General features: G+C 39.8%; 1 protein-coding gene across 1 annotated transcript in view; it reads right to left on the minus strand.

The window, feature by feature from the left end:
- CTNNAL1 (catenin alpha like 1) overlaps positions 1-18604 on the minus strand; it is a 59906-nt gene that overhangs the window by 22893 nt on the left and 18409 nt on the right. The window contains exons 3-8 of the mRNA XM_081237157.1: positions 13245-13432; positions 11024-11143; positions 8406-8495; positions 7192-7362; positions 4092-4292; positions 1880-1966 (exon numbers count right to left, since the gene is read on the minus strand). Of these exons, the coding sequence (XP_081093283.1) occupies positions 1880-1966; positions 4092-4292; positions 7192-7362; positions 8406-8495; positions 11024-11143; positions 13245-13432 (857 nt within the window). The remainder of the gene's footprint in view (positions 1-1879; positions 1967-4091; positions 4293-7191; positions 7363-8405; positions 8496-11023; positions 11144-13244; positions 13433-18604) is intronic.

Below are 18604 nucleotides of genomic sequence, written 5' to 3' on the forward strand. Positions count from 1 at the left end.
GTTAAAATGAAGGTTTCAACAGAGGTCAATGAAACATCACCAGATAATTTATATATGAAACTCCCCCAAACCAATTCATTCTCTTGAGCCCTTGACTCTCTTAAAAAATATAAAAGAACAAAGAAATTAGAGATAAATGAGAAGAAAAGTTTTTGTGAGGAGGGTCTTTCTGGTGCTCGCTGTGAGTCCCCTCCCAGGCACACCCCAAAATGGAGGGAGCAAAGTGGCACAGAAGTTACAAAGTAAGGGGCTGGTCAGGGGAGGCACCAGGAGAGCCTCTGAAGAGCACACTCAAGTATTCACGACAGAGAAAGTCAGCTTTAAACATGTTCGAGCCTAGTGCATCTCGTAAGGGCACCAATCACTAAGAACTCCCCACTTCCTCTCTTCTTTCCCTGTGCCACAACCTGGCAAAGATCTGGAACAGAAGCTAGATAATAGGGGATGAAGGGCCTGAAAAAGAGACAAGAGACCACAATTCCCCCAAAAGCCCTAGGCGAGCTAGAGGAGTGGGGAACAGGAGCAAAGCCCTACAATTGAATGAATCAAAATACTGATTAATATATTGGAACGAACATTCTCATTTTTGAACTGAGTTTGTGTTTTATGACCTAAAGCAGGGATTGATGAACATTTTCTGTAGAGGGCCAGAGAGTAAATGTTTTAGGCTGTTCAGGCCACATAGTCGCAACTACCCAACTCAAATGGGCAGAACTGTGTCCCCCAAAAAAACTTTATTTATAAAAACAGCCTGGCTGTAGTTCACAAAGTCCTGACTTAAAGTGACTTTCAATTACCTAAGAGTGACCAAATAAGTCATTAGATGATAAAGTTTTCATCTAGGGAACAGGGAAATCTTCACAGCCAAAAGAACATTTTAAAATATCAACTTTATTAAGGTATAATTTATATACAACAAAATGTACCAAGGGTACAGTTCGATGAGTTTTGACAAACATTTACACCCAAGTAACTACCACCATAATCAATATTTACGACACTTCCATTACCACAAGAAGTTCTCCCATGCCCCTTTGTAGTAAGTATCCCCCTACTTTTTTTTTTTTTTTTTTTTTTTTTGCGTTACGCGGTCCTCTCACTGTTGGGGCCCCTCCCATTGCGGAGCACAGGCTCCGGACGCGCAGGCCCAGCGGCCATGGCTCACGGGCCCAGCCGCTCCACAGCATGTGGGATCCTCCCATACCGGGGCACAAACCTGCGTCCCCTGCACCGGCAGGCGGACTCTCAACCACTGCGCCACCAGGGAAGCCCCCCCCCCTACTTTTGACCCCAGGCAGTCACTGAGCTGGTTTCTGTCACTATAAATCAGTTTGGCCTTTTTAAGAATTTTTTCTAAACAGAATTACACACACACACTTTTGTGTCTGACTTCTTTCACTCAGTGTAACGTTTAAGCAATTCATCCATGTTGTTACCCGTATCGATAGTGTTCCTTTTTATTGAATAGCATTTGATAGTTATACCAAAATTCATTTATTGATTCCCCTGTTGATGGATATTTATTTATTTATGTATTTATTTGACCGTACCACGTCACTTGCAGGATCTCAGTTCCCCAACCAGGGATTGAACCCACGCTCTTGGCAGTGAAAGCGTGAAGTCCTAACCACTGGACCACCAGGGAATTCCCTGGAAATTTAGATTGTTTCCAGTTTCGGGCTGTTATAAATATTTGTGTACAAGCTTTGAGAATGATGGCACTAATAAAACAGTGGCTTCAAAATAACTAGGTCAAAGGAAAACGTTACAAACATTTTCTGGGCACAGGAACATACTAATGCTAAGGCATTTTATATATACCATACAACATGACAACTTGCAAAGAATTAAAAGAGGCTAGATGTCAAACTATACTTACTTCTTTCTTAAGTTCACTGAGGCTGTGACTGATTTTCAATATAGCGAGTTCCAGTTCTTCATCGATGCTCTTTGTTTTCTTTCTTTGCTAAAAAGTTTTAAAAGTACATGTGAAGAGTTATCTTTTTCATCTTGTAATTCCAATTTTACTCAAACTACAAACATAATAAAATTTTAATATCATCTGTGAACTATAAGAAAAGTAGATTTTTAAAATTCACCTGTTTATGGTTAGAGTGGAAAAGAGAATTTTAGTTATTTAGTTACATTTTTCTACTCTAAACAGGTGAATTTTTTAAATCTAATTTTCTTTAATAAATTTATCATGTCTAAAACTAATCTGTTTTATCTTCTGCCTGGAATTCTCATCTCTTCATTCTTAACCTAGATAAAAATTAAAACCCTATTCGTCTTCAAGTCCTTACATAAATGTCTCTTTCTCAGAAAGGCCTTCTTAGATCACACAGTTTAGATTAGACCCTCTTCTTACCCTCTCTAACCTTTTCTCTAAGTAATCATCCTAGTTTGCAGTTACATATGTACTTTTGATTTCTGTTGTTGTTGTTGTTTAAAGTCTATTTTCCTCACTAGGCCTTGGTAAGCTCTGTGAAGGCTGGGATCACATTTATTTTGCTCACCACTGAATGCACAATACCTGGCACAGCAAATGGAGGGTAGCAGGTATTCAATTCTTTGAATGAATAAATCAGTTAAATGTCAATCTCTTCATGAAGCTTCTTGATTCCTCTAGATAAATACAAATTCAACCTCCTTCAAACCCTCTCAACACATGATCTGTACTTTCTCTTAGGACACTTACAAAGTTTTTTGTACTCGTCTCACACCTTCCCACATTTTTCTACATTGCAATATTCTTGCAGGCAAAGATTTTATCTTATTCATCTTCAGATTTTCGTTGCCTGGCATATAAAAGGCACTCAGTGACAACTGCTGAAAAAGTGAATGAATGAAAAATACATCTGACATGCAGAATCAGAGATCCAAGTGCTTGTGAAACATGTGAAAGGTACTAACTGCAAATTTAAGTATTGATAGAACTGGATTCCCAACACAGAGCGTTTCCTCACAGAAACTCTTTATATTGCATGTTGGGCTTAAAATTTAATTCTGAAGCAATCTACACTTCAGATTAGATATCACATAGACAATTCAAACTAAACACAAAATACTGCTTTTATCCCTGACACCATTCTACCGTAGTTAAGTTTCCCTGTTAATATGAGCATTTGCAATATTGTGATGCCAAGAAAATATGAGGGAAATCTGTGATTTATACAACCCTTCATTCATAAATCAATCTCTTCACAAGGAAGCAGACTGCTGGACTCTCTCAGGCACATTCACCCTTCTTCATCTTTACTGGCTAAGCTTTTGTCCATGATTTCCAGATTTGTTCTATCCATGCTGTATGTTGTAAACCATGTTAAATACTTTTTTGACATATCCTAGGCCTAAGAAATAAATAAATGGTGCCAGAGACATGTCTCAGGGCTCTACCTTTCAAATCTGTAATCCACGCTCTAGAAGAGACTGGGTGCACACCTCGTGTGTTGCACCACTTCTGTCAGTCCTTGCCACTCTTGCCCAAATAACTCCCACGTCTGAAGCGCACCAGCAGCCTGTTTAAGGCTCTTAAAGTGGCTGCCCGCCAGTCTGAGACCAGGAATCTGTGTGAGAGGGAAAAATCTTTCACCTGACAGCTGGATCTACCCTGGTCTTCATTGCATCTAAACCTCAGTAAGTTTTCTAAATCCTTGTGTCTGTAAATCAGCTGTCCTCAGAGTTAAGAACTGTGCACATCTGAATGGCTCCAGCAGTAAGACTCAGGTTCCAAGAACCTCTAGGCTTGGTTGAACCTCTGCTCTTCACTCTGAAGAAGCATTGTGGGGAGGAATTTTCCAGAGGTGAGTCTGGTGGAAGAGTGGGGACGAAAGGGTGAAATAGTGATGGTGATGGTGGCACAGAATCCAGACTGGCCAGGATGAGAAACAACAGGCCTAGAAATGTTGAATACAGTGAGTGCTGATGGGAAGGATGCTCTGGCCAAGTAGGGGGCAGAAAAGGAATGAGACACCCTTGGCCCACTCTGGACCACATTCACACTCCTGGTGGTGACGGCGCCTGCCACAACTCTCAGGGCTCCAGGGAAAAGCTATTACAGAAGATTTACTTTGATGAAATAAAGCTCTTACAGCTTCAATCCACACAGAAATTAACTGCTGCAGTTCCATCCTGGCCTGGGCTGACAGTTCCAAGATGCGTTCCCTGTGCTCGTGGCTGGTATAGGCACAATCAGTAAAGTCCTCCGTGCGCTCCAAGAGGGCGTCCAGCATCGCAGAGAGAGTCTCTTTTGACTGAAAATAAAGATCCTCCCGAAGAGTTTCAATATCCATCTGAGAACAAAAAGGATATACATCCACATGAGTCAACATTCCCACCTAACCAGATGGGCTGTACTTTCTCCCAGGGCCCAGGAAGACGCTAGCAATTTCTTTCCCTGTCTGAAAGCTCAGGAGAAATACAGCATCCAGGGATGACTTTATTGTCCACTAACCCAGGAGGACACATTGCTCGAGAGCCACCAACGGCCGTGGGGAGCTTTATTACTATAGTCGTTAACAAAGCATTTCTATAAGATCAATGAATACTAAGGCAGAAGGAGCATTATCATGTAGCAACTGGTAGGAAAAATGAACCAGCTTCCAGGTAAAGGATTTGTATCTGACAAAACGCTAAGGCAAAGTCCTGGAAGATGTTACAGCCAAAAATGAATGTGTTGAGCCCAGGGGGAATGGTGTGGAAGGTATGGGGTACAGAAGGGACTAGGAAAGGCATCAATTTTTCCTTCATTAATTCAGCAAAACTAGTCTCCCTACATTTTGTCTTATGTCCCCAACAGTACCTCCCTGACCAAAACATTCTCTACCAGGGGAGCTCAATCATCTTTCTAAAACATACCTCTTCAGATAGTGCCACCTCCCTCTAATTGGCTCAACACCTATAAAACCAAGCCCAAACTTGTACCGCATAACACAAAACCTTCCAGGGTCTTGTCTTTACATATCTTTCTAACAGTCTATCTCATCTCTCTGAGCTCCTAAACCTCCTTTCACTTCAGCCAGCCTGTGCTTAGAGTTCCCTGAATGTGTGACAAACACATGTTCACTAGTACAATTTTCTCTCTCTCAGCTTTCTGAGATATGCTATGTCACTTCAACCTTATTTAACCTCTAGCCCTTGAAATATGTCACAGAAACAACTTGGGCTGAGAGGCAGTAGGTGGTGATGATCATGATTGTGGGCACAATTCTTGCGCTGATAAGGATAACTTATATTTGTTTCACACTTTAAAGTCCTTTCACAACTATCATTCCAAATTAATCCTTACATATGACCCATTTTAACATGATCCCTGAAAATACCAAGATTTGGGAAGGTCGAGAGGCCACAGGGAAGTAATAGCTTCCCCTTCTCCTCCTGGCCCAAGTTATCTCCAGTAATCACTCTGTTCTATGGAGACAGGATTTTTCGTTTTTTTTTTTCCTTAAGCTAGGAAAGAACATGGATAAAAGTGAGGTATGGAATTGACAATGAGAACCTGAGAATTTGAGGATTTAAACAGAATTACAACATAAAAATCAGTCCACATACCATTTATGTCAAACTTTTTTATTTTCCTTTAAAGAGAACATTTATATGCTTTTAAACAGCAACTTAGTGGAGTTTTTTTTTGAAAGCCACTTATTTGTATGTTTTCATAAGATCTGTTCATATATTCCAAGTAACAAATGAAGTATTCAGTTTCCCTCTACAGATGCAAAGAAGATAACCACTGACAGTGAGACTGAGTCTATTCATGACCGCTTTGCTCTGCAGAACGCCCGCTGGCGAAAAGGTCAGCAGCTGGAGCTGTCGGCAGCGGCCACAGGTACCACGCTGCCCCTAGTTGGCCTGGAACCAGAAATGCAGCATCAAGAGGCCAAAGACCTGGCTCTACCCCTACTTGTTTCCTTATTATCCTTTGACCTTTGACATCTATCCCTTCAGCCTTAACAAAAAGAGGGAATTAGAAAAATTATCTCTAAGATTCCTTTCAGTAATAAAAACTCTGAAAGAATGACTGGTCCCTGTAGCTTCCTCCCCCTCAGGAGGAGATGTGGAGTAGGACAGACAGCATATAAACAGACTCAGAGGTATAAACTGAAAGGTCATGGACTTTGGGATCAGAAAGTCCTGGTTCTAAACAAGGGTTCTACCACATATTAGCTTTCCTCCTCAAAAACATGGGTATAGTAATATGCGTCTAAAAGGGAAGTTAGAGATTAAATGAGAAAATACTTATTGAGAGCATGACGTCTAAAAATAAGTGTCCTTTCCATTACTTTCTTCCACCCCATGTTCCTACTTAGATGGGAAGAATACCACCCTTGTCACAGCCCCAGCTACTAGAGAGGGAGGTAACCCTCAGCATATGAGAGAACTTCTCAGGGTCCGAGTTTTCCCACCTATTAAATGAGGGAGTTGTGTTAGACAATTTCCTGGGTCTTCCCCGACTAGACACTGCTCTCACTAAAGAGCGAGCACTGTCACCATCTGAGTTGTCATGAGTTCCGCCCTGAAACGGTGGGGATTCTGGAGTCAGACTGCCAACTTTCAAATCCTAACTGTGGTACTTTCTAGCTGGCAAGTTACTTAATCTCTGTTTCTCAGTCTCCTCAACAGTATAATGGGAATAATAATAATAGTTCTTGTGAGATTGAGATACACACACACACACACAAACACACACGCACATTTAAAGCACAGGGCTGGCACAGAATAAGTGCTTGATAAATGTTAGCATGTATTATTGTTCACTTAAAATTTTTAAGTATCATTAATGCTATCACTATTACTACAGTCTCAAAGTATCTATTCTATAGCACAAGGAAGAGCAGGGATTCCAGCAGATTCCAGATCTGCTGTCTGTAATCATCCATGATGGTATGGCATTGCTCTAGAGCTGGGAAAGGAACACTTCTAAACAGAGGACAAGAGGCTACAGCTAAACCATACAGCTAAACAGGGCCAGAGCAGCTACTATAACCCTAGACCAGTGTTCTCTGTACAAACTACACTAAGCTTTATGTTACTGAATATTAAGTTTGTACACTGTGGCATTGTTTTAAAGACAGATATCTGCCTTTGTGAAGTATCTATGCTAAAATATTAAACAAAACTATGGATACTACATATAATGATGCTTCTTTGAAATGGCAAGAAAAAAACAAAATATATTCTCTCTATTCTTACCTTGAATTCCTTAATTCCAGTAAAAATACTGATAGATGAAATGTCTGTCTCTCCATTTGGTTTGCATTCGGTCACAATTTCAATTACCTTATCCAACGCCACTTTCATTCTGTCAAATACTCCTTCTTTGTTTTTATGGGCTGATTCACAGTTGGGATGCCTGAGACACGTCTTTGAAACAATTGAAAAATTTTATGTTAAGATTTGGCCCATATCATAAGACACAAAATCTTACAGAGAATATGCCATGCTAATAAAAATGGTTCTTTACCAAAATCTCCCGTGTCCCTGGCTCACCCAGCTGCTTCTCCTCACTAAAGTGGAAGTAGGATGAGTAAAAAGCGACAGCAAGGTTAAGTGAAAAAGGCAGAGTGCAAAACTGTATCTTTATACTTTAGTATGTTTACTTAAAATTTTTGAAAAAAAAACAACCCTATATCTTCATCATGATTAAAACTTTTAAAATGTTGCCTAATATGTGCAAGAGCTAAAAAAAGAACGAGGAAAAATGAACAGATGTTTTATGACTGTGGATGCATCTTTGACTTTTAAAAAACGATGTAAAGGAAAAACTACTCCAGGGCCTAGCTATGAACAGAGCCTTCCAAGCAGACTCCAGTGAATCCTGTTTCTGTGGCTTCGCTGATCCTAGCATCGAGGCAATATTCCGAGCAGAAAAGGCGATCCTAAACAAACTGCTAATGAGATGTTTACTAGTTCTTTCTTGAATCGTACCAATTTGCTGGCCGACTGCTGTTTGAAATTACAAGCTCTTGATTGACAATTTTGTTAAAAGTAGAATAAGGACTTAGAGGTATGAATTTACAGAATAAACAAGCTAAGGGCTGACTTAATACTCCACTGTTACTTAACAGATTCTAACTTGCCTAGCTTTTTCTAGAGCACATGTGCTGGCTCCCCACTGAGACTAGCAAAACCCCACAGGCAGTGACCGTGTGTGACAGGCCTCCATTCACAGCACTTAATAAGCCATTTTCTGCTTAGTTGCTCAAAGCTGACTCATAGATTACCTGATGTTTGGAACTGAGGATGGAAGTTAACATTCTTGTTAAAGAATAACTGAAATTTAACTATTATAGCCCATATTCCAATTTATCATTTTCATCTTTTTAAAGTGTAAAATACATAAATTAGATGCATTTAATCAGGTTTTCAAATTAATTTACAACACAGTAAAACAAAAATTTTCTTACCTTTGAAGCTGTGAGAAGCATCATTGTACACTTTTCAAGAACTGCCCTAGCTGCTGCCATTTTTGCCTTTTTCTTTTCATCTTTCAAGTCCTAAACATGGAATAAAACCACTGAGCAGTCTAGGATCCTGTAAACAACTCAATTTTTTCAGAAATAATTTACTCCATAATAGCAATACTCAACAATTAAGTAACATTGTTTTAAAAAAGTGACAAAGTAGGAAAAAAACCCAGAATACATGTTTTATAAAATGTCACCACTTCAACGTAAATACATCAATGTAAATACATCAACTTCAATGTAAATACATCAACACAATAGAATAGAAAGAAACAGCTGCCCTTACTAAGGGCAGCACAGCCAGGAACTGAGACCTAGGGAGAGGCTGCCATGTGGCTCACATTCTGGTGGCCTGCACACCTGACATTCTGCCCATGTGAACACACCTCACTCCCAACCAGAAACAACCATCCTATGCTTTACTTAATTAAAAGTGACTTATTTACTGAGCATGTGTGGACTATTATTTCCTTCAAAATAGATACTCAGAAGTCAACTCTTTCAGGGATCATGTCTGATTAATCTCATCTAAGTGCATATTCATCTCAAGTTTTCTTTTTGTTGTTGTTGTTGTTGTTGTTTTAATCCTAAACTTAGCCAATATGCTGCTCTAAAATGTTCTTAAGATGTTTCTTGGGCATATAATTTTCCCCAACTAGAATATAAACTCTGAAGTAGGCACTGTATTTGGGTTTGGTTTTTTTTCATTTGGTTTCTCTTCATATAGCCCTTGATATGAATGTGTGCTATCACAGAAGATCTCCAAATACTGCTGATTAAATCTATAACCAAATACTCTCATAATAGCTTGGTAACCATCGAAATCAGGGGTCAGCAAAAATTTTCAATAAAAGGCCAGATAATAAATTTTTGAGGCTTTCTGGTTCATTTGGTCTCTGAAACAACTAATTAATTTTGCCAGTGGTAGTATGAAAGCTACCCTGGACAATACATAAACAAATTAATATGGGTGTGTTCCAATAACTTTACTTATGGATGCTGAAATTTGGATTACATAAAATTTTCACCGGTCACATTAGTCAATTTTTTTCCTCACTTGTCAGTTGGATGAAAAGCCTTTTCTTACAAATAACAAAGACCTAAAGTTTGAAAGTGATTTCCTTTTATTTGTTTTAATAAATGAGAGTGGATTCAGAGTTATCCCTATAATAATATCACTCTCATTCACTTGCATCCCAATACAGCTTTCTTTAATTGGAAAGAAAGAAGCAAAGTTACATCTAGTAAATGAGAAACTGCAAAAAACTCCAAAGCTAATTCAGGTCACAAGGTAACATTCCAAAGGACTGTATCCTACATGTGATTATCAGCCATCAGGAGTACCTTTCAAAAATAAAGGTTGAGGTCACTTCTAAAATTTCCATCCATTCCTTGTCTTTAACATACTGGACAGGACTTCTAGCAAAAAAACCTGTGGGTCTAGTTGACAATGCATCAAGTGTGTATACATAACACTTGTAAGCCATACATTACACCATATATTGTATGGTGATAGCAAGTGATCCAGAAAGATGGCATCTCAATCTGTTAGAGGGCTGGTCCACAGGACGAAACACAGGCCTCATTAAACCCAGATGTCCAAGAAGCACTAAGTGAAGCATATAATCCAGCCTGCCACTTTCCAGGCCAATACCCACCTTCCAACTCCAGCTACAACCAGGAAAGTTCACGCCCAAAACCATGGCCTATGGGACTATACCAAAGCATCTCAAGAAGAGATCAATTATATATTTAACTTGACAGGATAAATTCATGCACAAGTACCCCAACAACAAGAAAAAGTCAATCCTGGATTTGACATGGTTTTCCACCTCCCTAAACTTCAGAACTTACAGTCTGAATTGGGGAACAGACCTACAAAGAACTAATATCATGGTGCAGTTTGAAAACTACAGGCTTTAGAATCAGACATAATTGAGTTCAACCTGCTAGAAAAGTGACCTTGGGAAACTTTATTATCTGCTCAAGTTCAGTTTCCTCACATGTGAAACAGTAATAACGACACCTACCTTATACGGATGTTCTGAGACTTAAATGAAATCATGAATATTAAGTAGCTAACATATAGCCAATGCAAATCATCCAATGCTTGGGTTATTACTATTAATCTAATATAGAACAATTATAGAAAGATATAATAACAGAATAATATATAACAAATTAAAGAAAGAATAATAAGAGATATATAACAAAATACTATCAGGATATGTATGATGACTCATTTATTTGCCTGAGCCCTTGTAGAAGAGTCAAATGGAAAGTTCTGTGAAAGAGGAAGTACTTGAATTGGGCCTTGAAGGCAAGTATGACCTTTCCCAGTGTGTGAGGTGGGAAAATATTTAACTGTTATCTGTGAGCAAAACAAGGCATACAGATCTATTTACTCTATCCTGGCTTATTTATGAAAGGCTTTCAAGAGCAAGGTTATAGATTTAATAAGCAAAAAAACCAACCCAAATGATCACAAAGATCACACCTCTATCCAAATTGAAAAGTATAAATGTATCTCAAGATTTTAAAATATGGTAAACACATACATTTTGTCTATCTCCAGTAAGATGTGCAAACTCCACCATTTCATTTCCAAATTGACTGAATATTTGGACAAACTCTTGAAAGCTGTTCACTTTCTCCAGTCTTTCCATAGTTGCAAGAACCTGCAAAACAGACATTATTTTGTTATCAGGTTTAGATGTGAAAGAGACTGAGACATCAAACCTGAGCCAAGAGAGGAACAAAAGAGAAGTTCTAAATTCTAGGGGAAAGTTGAGAAAGAGTCGGAGGAAAAGACAGAGAAGAAAGGACTCAGAGAAGTAGATGCAGATTCAAAGGTTAGAATCATCTCGGGAATGATTTCTTTTTAGGATGGGAAGACTTGGGCTTACTTGAAAATTAAAGGAAAAAGTAAAGGAAATGACTAAATATGCAAGAGGTCATTTATGCAGCAAGGTCTGGAGAAGGTGGGAATGGGCAGGACTAAGGTAATCAAATCTTCAGAGAAGTAGGAGGGGGATGAGGATAAAAGATGATACACAGAAGCTTTAAGGTTCAGTGAACCAGAATTGGGGGAACCCCATCCTCCTCAGAAAAGTGTAAGGAAGGTCACTCGCATAGTGAGGAGTGCAAAGGGCGATTAGGGACTTCACGAGTAGGAAAAGTTTGGATCAGTCAGAAACTGCCTGTGGTAAATAAGTTAATTGCCAAGAAGCTTTGGGCAGCCAGGAGTAGATAGAGGGCATGTCTGTAACACAGCCAACAGAGAACGTTATGTATTTTCTTGATATTTAGAAGTAAAGTAAATAGATGTGAAACGTATTTTCAAATACTTTTCTCTAAAATAACAGTACTGGATTAGTTTTAGTCAGACCAAGATAGGGAAGGAAAACACAGATAGCCTGTGTTTACTTATTTTTAATGAGGATATGATGGATATTTGGCATGTTAATCTGCCCCGGCAGCTCAGGAAGCCTAGGCAACTAATGCAGATAAGGCAGATTGCTACCACTGAGCAGAACCTCCGTCTTCCAAAGAGAGGAAGGTTTGTTCCTATGCCTCTAGCACTGTCCGATTCACCTCTCCAACTGCTTTTTCTCTTTAAACTTACATTTTTCAATTCACTCAATACTAGCCAGGTAGTTTTGTCCTCAAATCAGTGGGAGGATCCCTTCCCTGGCTGACTGCCCTCCTCTTTGCCTAGGGGATTATCCAGGGAAAGAAGTGATTGGGACTTCCCTGGTGGTCCAGTGGGTAAGATTCCGCGCTCCCAATGCAGGGGGCCCGGGTTCATCCCTGGTCGGGGAAATAGATCCCGCGTGCATGCCGCAACTAAGAGTTCGCGTGCCACAACTAAGAGGTCCACATTCCACAACTAAAAGATCCCGCCTGCCACAACTAAGACCCGCAGCTAAATAAATAAATAAATAAATAAATGTACACACCCTGGCTTCCCTGTTGACGGAGAAGCATGGCCATTATCTGAGAGACTGAAAGAGGTCTAGACTGGAAGAGTTAAAATCTATTCTCTAAATTTTATGATTATTAAGTAATATTTAGGAACTTTGCATACAGAAATTTTATAATGTGGATAATTGTGGTTTCAGGTAATTGAGCTTTTTCTTAAGCATATAAATTGTTACTCTCTGACTTAGGGGAAAAAAAGGCACTGAGGAATTCAGTTTTTTTTTTTTTTTTTTTTTTTTTTTTGCGTTACGCAGGCCTCTCACTGCTGTGGCCTCTCCCGTTGTGGAGCACAGGCTCCGGACGCGCAGGCTCAGCGGCCATGGCTCACGGGCCCAGCCGCTCCGTGGCATGTGGGATCTTCCCGGACCGGGGCATGAACCTGTGTTCCCTGCATCGGCAGGCGGACTCTCAACCAGTGCGCCACCAGGGAAGCCCGGAATTCGGTATTTTTATCAGCTAGCTTTCTACTACATACATTGTCATGGTGCTCAGCTTTTCTTCCCACATTTGTACACACGAAAAGTTTTCACCAATAAACCTCAACAAGTAGATAATGGTTTTCTGAGAAGAAATGTTATTTGCATTCAAAAGTTTGAGCCCAGTATATACATTTAGGAATTACAGGTATAGATGAAGCATCACTTTTAAACTGTAGACAATTAGAATAATAAACAATTAAAACAGATAAGCATTGCTGAATTACCTGCAGTTAACCTAAAAAAAAAAAAAGAAGAACAAAAAACTTTTTGAACAACCCTGAAAGACACAAGTAGAAACATTAGAAAGGTAAGTAAGTACCTTATTTCTTGACCTTATTATCTGCTTAATGACTACTCGGTCTGCCAGCAGTAACACTTTTGTCACTGAAGAAAGAAGTAATCTTGCAGCCTTTATAACTCCTGTTTTATCTGTAAAAATTGTGATCTGGCCATCAGATTCTGGACGATTCAAGCTGCTCATATCTGTAAGCGCTGCAATTGTTTCTCCTAAGAAGAAAGGCAAAGGGTGGGGGGTGGGGGGTTAAATTGGGAATAAGTCACACAAATTAAAATCCAGACTTTTCTCTAATCTTTAAGGTAATGTGCTCAATGGGTAGAAACTCAACTTTGGAGTCTTATTTCAGGAATAAGAAATAGTTTCTTCTTGATGAACCCAAGGATTATCATATAAGGTTCTCTAATGGCAAAATAATGGTACATTCCTAAGAACTGTGAAAAATTGTTGCATTCATCGAGTTTGAAAAATATTATAACTTCGGTTTCCAGCAGTATGGCAAACTACATGATCCCAAAAGCCTCCTGCTCTATAAGGCCAAGAAAGAGAGATCCCAGGAGCCAATAACCAAAGAAGAACCTAAAAGCAGAGAAGTAAGCAGCTGCCCAGGCTTTGGCTAGGGCTGAGGGGATAGAGGGAGCATCAGGGGGGCAGGGGTGGGGGTGGCTGTCACTGCCCATCTCCATAACCTGAAGGGGTTTGGGTTTTTATGGATAGGCAGGGAGAGAAGACAAGACTTTGGGCCCCAGCAGGAGGCACCCTCAGTGAAAAGTGGGCCTAGAAAAACCATCCCTCGGGCTTCCCTGGTGGCGTAGTGGTTGAGAGTCCGCCTGCCGATGCAGGGAACACAGGTTCGTGCCCCGGTCCGGGAATATCCCACATGCCGCAGAGCGGCTGGGCCCGTGAGCCATGGCCGCTGAGCCTGCGCGTCTGGAGACTGTGCTCCACAACGGGAGAGGCCACAACAGTGAGAGGCCCGCGAACCGCAAAAAAAAAAAAAAAAAAAAAAAGAAAAAGAAAAAGTCTCTTCTTCATTGTTGCTATGAAAATCTTTTGATTTCTGTGATAGCAATTATCCAATATAAAACAATTCAAATATTTCTTGTCCCCCCAAATGAAACCAGATTGTAACTTTTTCCGAAACCTTACTGTTTAAATTTAAAAGTTTAAAAAAATAAACTTTTCATCATCTTGTAATGTTCAAGATCATTTTTAAGTCATAAATAAGTCTGAGTACATAATGGATTGATTTTCTCACAAAAGCCCTCTTGTCAATATTATTACATACACACAAGAGGCTAAGGATCTCGAGAAAAATTATCTGAATTTTAATGGATATATCACAAGGTATGACATAATGAGTCAGGATTCAGGAAGATTAGTCTGATTGAAGCATATAAAATGGACTAGAAAGGAGAGATTCAGAGCCAGGCTACTAACCAGGCAGCTATTTTAATTGTGGGTGTGAAGCAGTAAGGAACTTACTAGGATGATAGCCATAGGAATATAAAAAAGATGATTTGGGAGATACTGAGGGAACAAAATATAAAATTAGGACCTTAACAGTGATAAGAAGGAAAGGAAAAGTGAAAAAAATGGCTTCAAGGTTGTAAACCGAAGTCACTTAAAAAAGTCAGAAGGGCATGGGAAGGGAGATGATAAATTTAGTTTCAGACAATAGGAATTTGAAATGAAACAGGAAAACCCAAAAGATAAGCCATTACATATGCAGTGGTTACATATCATGACAACAGCTGAAGTTCTACGAACAGACGAAGTCTGTGGTGGCCAGCCTCCAAGACGGCTCCCAACGGTCCCCACCTCTTGTTCATCCCTGTGTTTTCTGCTCCCACATCATACCAGGGTCGGCATGGCGGAAGCGACAGCATGCTACACCCAACGTCAGGTTGTTAAAGACTCTGAGGCTGCCGTCTCGGTTGCTCTCTCTCCCTGAGGGAAGCCATTTACCATGTTGTACGCAGCCACTACTGCAGAGAGGCATACGTGGGGAGAATCGGAGGCCTCTAGTCAAGAGCCAGCCAAGATGTGAAGCTTGCCAATAACCAAGAGAGGGAGCTTGAAAGCAGATCCTGCAGTCCAGCCCAACCGGCAGGCCCAGCCAACACCCTGAGTGTAACCTCATGAGAGACGCTGACCCAGAACCAGCTGGTTAAGCTACTCCCTGATTTCTGACCCTCAGAAACTATGTGAGGGAATAAAATGTTTGTGGTTTTAAGTTGCTAAGTTTGGGTTAATATGTTACACAGCAATAGGTAACTAATACCAAGTTTATATAGCAAATATGAAGAGAAAAAAGAGGTTAGAATTAAACTTTAACGTACAGAGAAAGGAGCAAGAGGAAAAGTATCACTTTGTAAGAGCAAGAAATATAAAAATGTTTCCTCTGCACCCCTGGAAAATGTTACTTTTTCCAGTAGCTCTCAGTCGTCAAAGATATTACATACAAGCTTGCCCATATGGCGTTATTTAACCTTTCCTTTTTCTGACTAAACCCCAGGCATTTAGCCCTAAGTATGTGGGATGGTAACATTTGGTTAGCTCCACCAACAAAGTTAAATGCTTCCATAACATTATAAAGTTGTTCCAAGTATAGACTGTCCAGAAATTAGTTCCCTGGAAAAGTCACAAAGCTGCCTTATAGTTTCATGGTTGTCATTTTTTAACTTGTTATATGTAACTAGTTAGTGTTATGTCTTAAAGCAAAAACTCAAAGTCGGTCAAATACAAATATTTATTGAGTGTCCACAGAAAATGTAAAACTTGACTAGAAGCCAAGTAAAAAGTAAAAACAGTTGGGGGGTGGACAAAATGGGTGGACTCAAAAGGTACGAACTTCCAGTTATAAGTTAAATAAGTCATGGGATGTAATGCACAGCCTGGCAACCATAGTTAATAATACTGTATTGCATATTTGAAAGTTGCTATAGAGTAAATCTTAAGTTCTCACTGCAAGAAAAAAAAAATCTTGTAACTATGTGTGAATGTTAACTAGACCTACTGTGGTGATCATTTCACAATATATACAAATATCTAATCATTACATTGTATACCTGAAACTAGTATAATGTTGTGTGTCAATTATACCTCAATTAGAGAAAAGTAAAAACACAATGCAAAAGTTCAACACAGGGAAAGCAAAGTTAGAAATAATCATTATAATGACAACTAATATTTATTGAGCACTTTCTATGTGCCAAATGCATACATGCATTATGTCAAAACACTGCTATAAACACTAACAATATCCCCACTTTATAGATTAGAAAATTGAGGTTTAAAAAGGTTTAGTAGCTTGCCCAATATCACACTGCTAGCAAGTGGAAGAGTTGGGATTGACTCCAAAGCCACAGTTCCTTATCACTACTTTACATTATTCCCCTCAAATGAATATTAAATCGTCCAAAGGAGAAAATGACTACTGTGAGCTGAGTGGGCTAGAAACATTCCAGGAGTGACTGAAGTCTTAAATTTGTATATGTTAAGAGAAAATAAGGCTTCCATACCCTACAACTCCAGGAGGCACCATTCTCATTATATTATCTGAGTGACCCTAAGAGGCAGTTCTCAAGAAGGGAAAGGGCACTTCACATGAGAAGAGACAACAGGCGCAGCCCATGACACCAGACAGCATCCAAAAGACACCTGCATGGAGCTCCTAGGCTTACAGGACTTGCAGGGCAGCACAGTCTACTGGAGCTGGGGTAGGTGTACACATCCTCTTCTCACCTTACACTGAGCACAGTGACATGTTACGAAGCCAAAAGGTGAGGACTCAGGCTGCCCTTTCTTTTAAAAACCCTTACTCTTGCTTTAATTAAGGGTTTGCTTAAGAAACAGTAACATGAAAAACATCTCTACATTTTCTGTTGAACTGTCCATGGCATTATGTAATAACGTCTCTTGTATAAGTGCCCACACAATTTAGTTCCAGGAAAAAAAGTCACTTTCCTCTTGACAAGCTGGTTTGTTTCCTTTCAACAAACAATGAGAATTATATAACCCCTTCTTTCCCACATTTCTTGTCTTGCTTTCCAGGAAGTACAAAGATAAATTTCATGTTTAATTAGAGTAACAATGTTGGCCAAAGTTTCTAGTATATTTATTTTCATCTCCTATTTTAATGGGTTCATTAAACATATGTTTAATTGTAACTATTTTACATCTCTCTCTCTTTTTTTTTGGCTACACCCTACGGCTTATGGGATCTTAGTTCCCCCACCAGGGATTGCACCCGGGCCACAGCAGTGAAAGCACCGAGTCCTAACCACTGGACCGCCAGGGAATTCCCTTAAATCTCTTTTAATATGTAGGCAAAACATAAATTATGAGTAGAATAAGGCCATTCCCCTTCCCTACATAAAATCTATTCTATATCTTAGTGATGGCTAGAAACCCAAGAGTCAACTCAGAATCCTCCCTTTGCTTTAGTCAATAACCAAGTTCTATCATTTAATCACCTTAGTGAATATTTAGTGTACTCTTTCTGGTTTTTATATCCCTAACACACTGTCTTGGTTTAGCCTGGTTTGCTGGAAAAGCTTCCACATTAATCTCTCTGCCTTTAGTCTCAACTCTCTCTCAATCAACCCTCATTTGTTCATTTCCTCCGCACTACCAGAAAGATTTCTAACACAAAATTATTGTCTTTCAGCTGGCCCCAAATTCCTCAATCTATCAAGTATAGAATAGTACCTGAAGTCATTCATATAACATTAGGGCCATGTATTGCCTGGTTGGCCCCTCATTACTTGGCCTTATCTCACCTACTCCCTTCCCCCCATGATGACCCTCCAAACATACCTGCTCCTCTCTCAGGGTTGCTCAATTAAGAGCACCACCATCTACCCATCAAACCTTGGAGTTATCCATGACTCTTCTTCCCATCACATCCTACACCCAAACTATCAACAAATCCTACCAGCTCCACCTTCTCAATATAACCAAATGCAACTCCTTTTCACCACCTCAAGTGCTATCACTGGGTCTAAGTCACCATCGTCTATCACCTGAACCACTACAACAGCCTCCTAACTGGTCTCTGATTTCACCCCCATACCCCCTAAAATCTATTCTCTCTACAGCAGCCACCAGGGATCCTTTTAAAATATATTATGAGATTATGTCACCATCCTGCACAAAACCTTCCACTAGCCCCACTGTGACACTTAGAACATGGCCCAAAGTTCCTATCTTTGCCTAGAAAGCCATACCTGTTCTTGCTCTTCTCCTTGCCCGGAATGTCCTTCCCCCAGATATTCATATAGTTGGGGTCCTCACTTCATTGCAGTCTCTGCTTCAGTGTTACTTCCTTAGAGAGATTTCCTGACTCCACCCCCCGATTTCAGTAGTTCTTAACTGGGGGG

Source organism: Mesoplodon bidens (genome assembly GCF_964165515.1).
Source record: "Mesoplodon bidens genome assembly, chromosome: 6".
In the NCBI taxonomy this organism is placed as follows: domain Eukaryota; kingdom Metazoa; phylum Chordata; class Mammalia; order Artiodactyla; family Ziphiidae; genus Mesoplodon; species Mesoplodon bidens.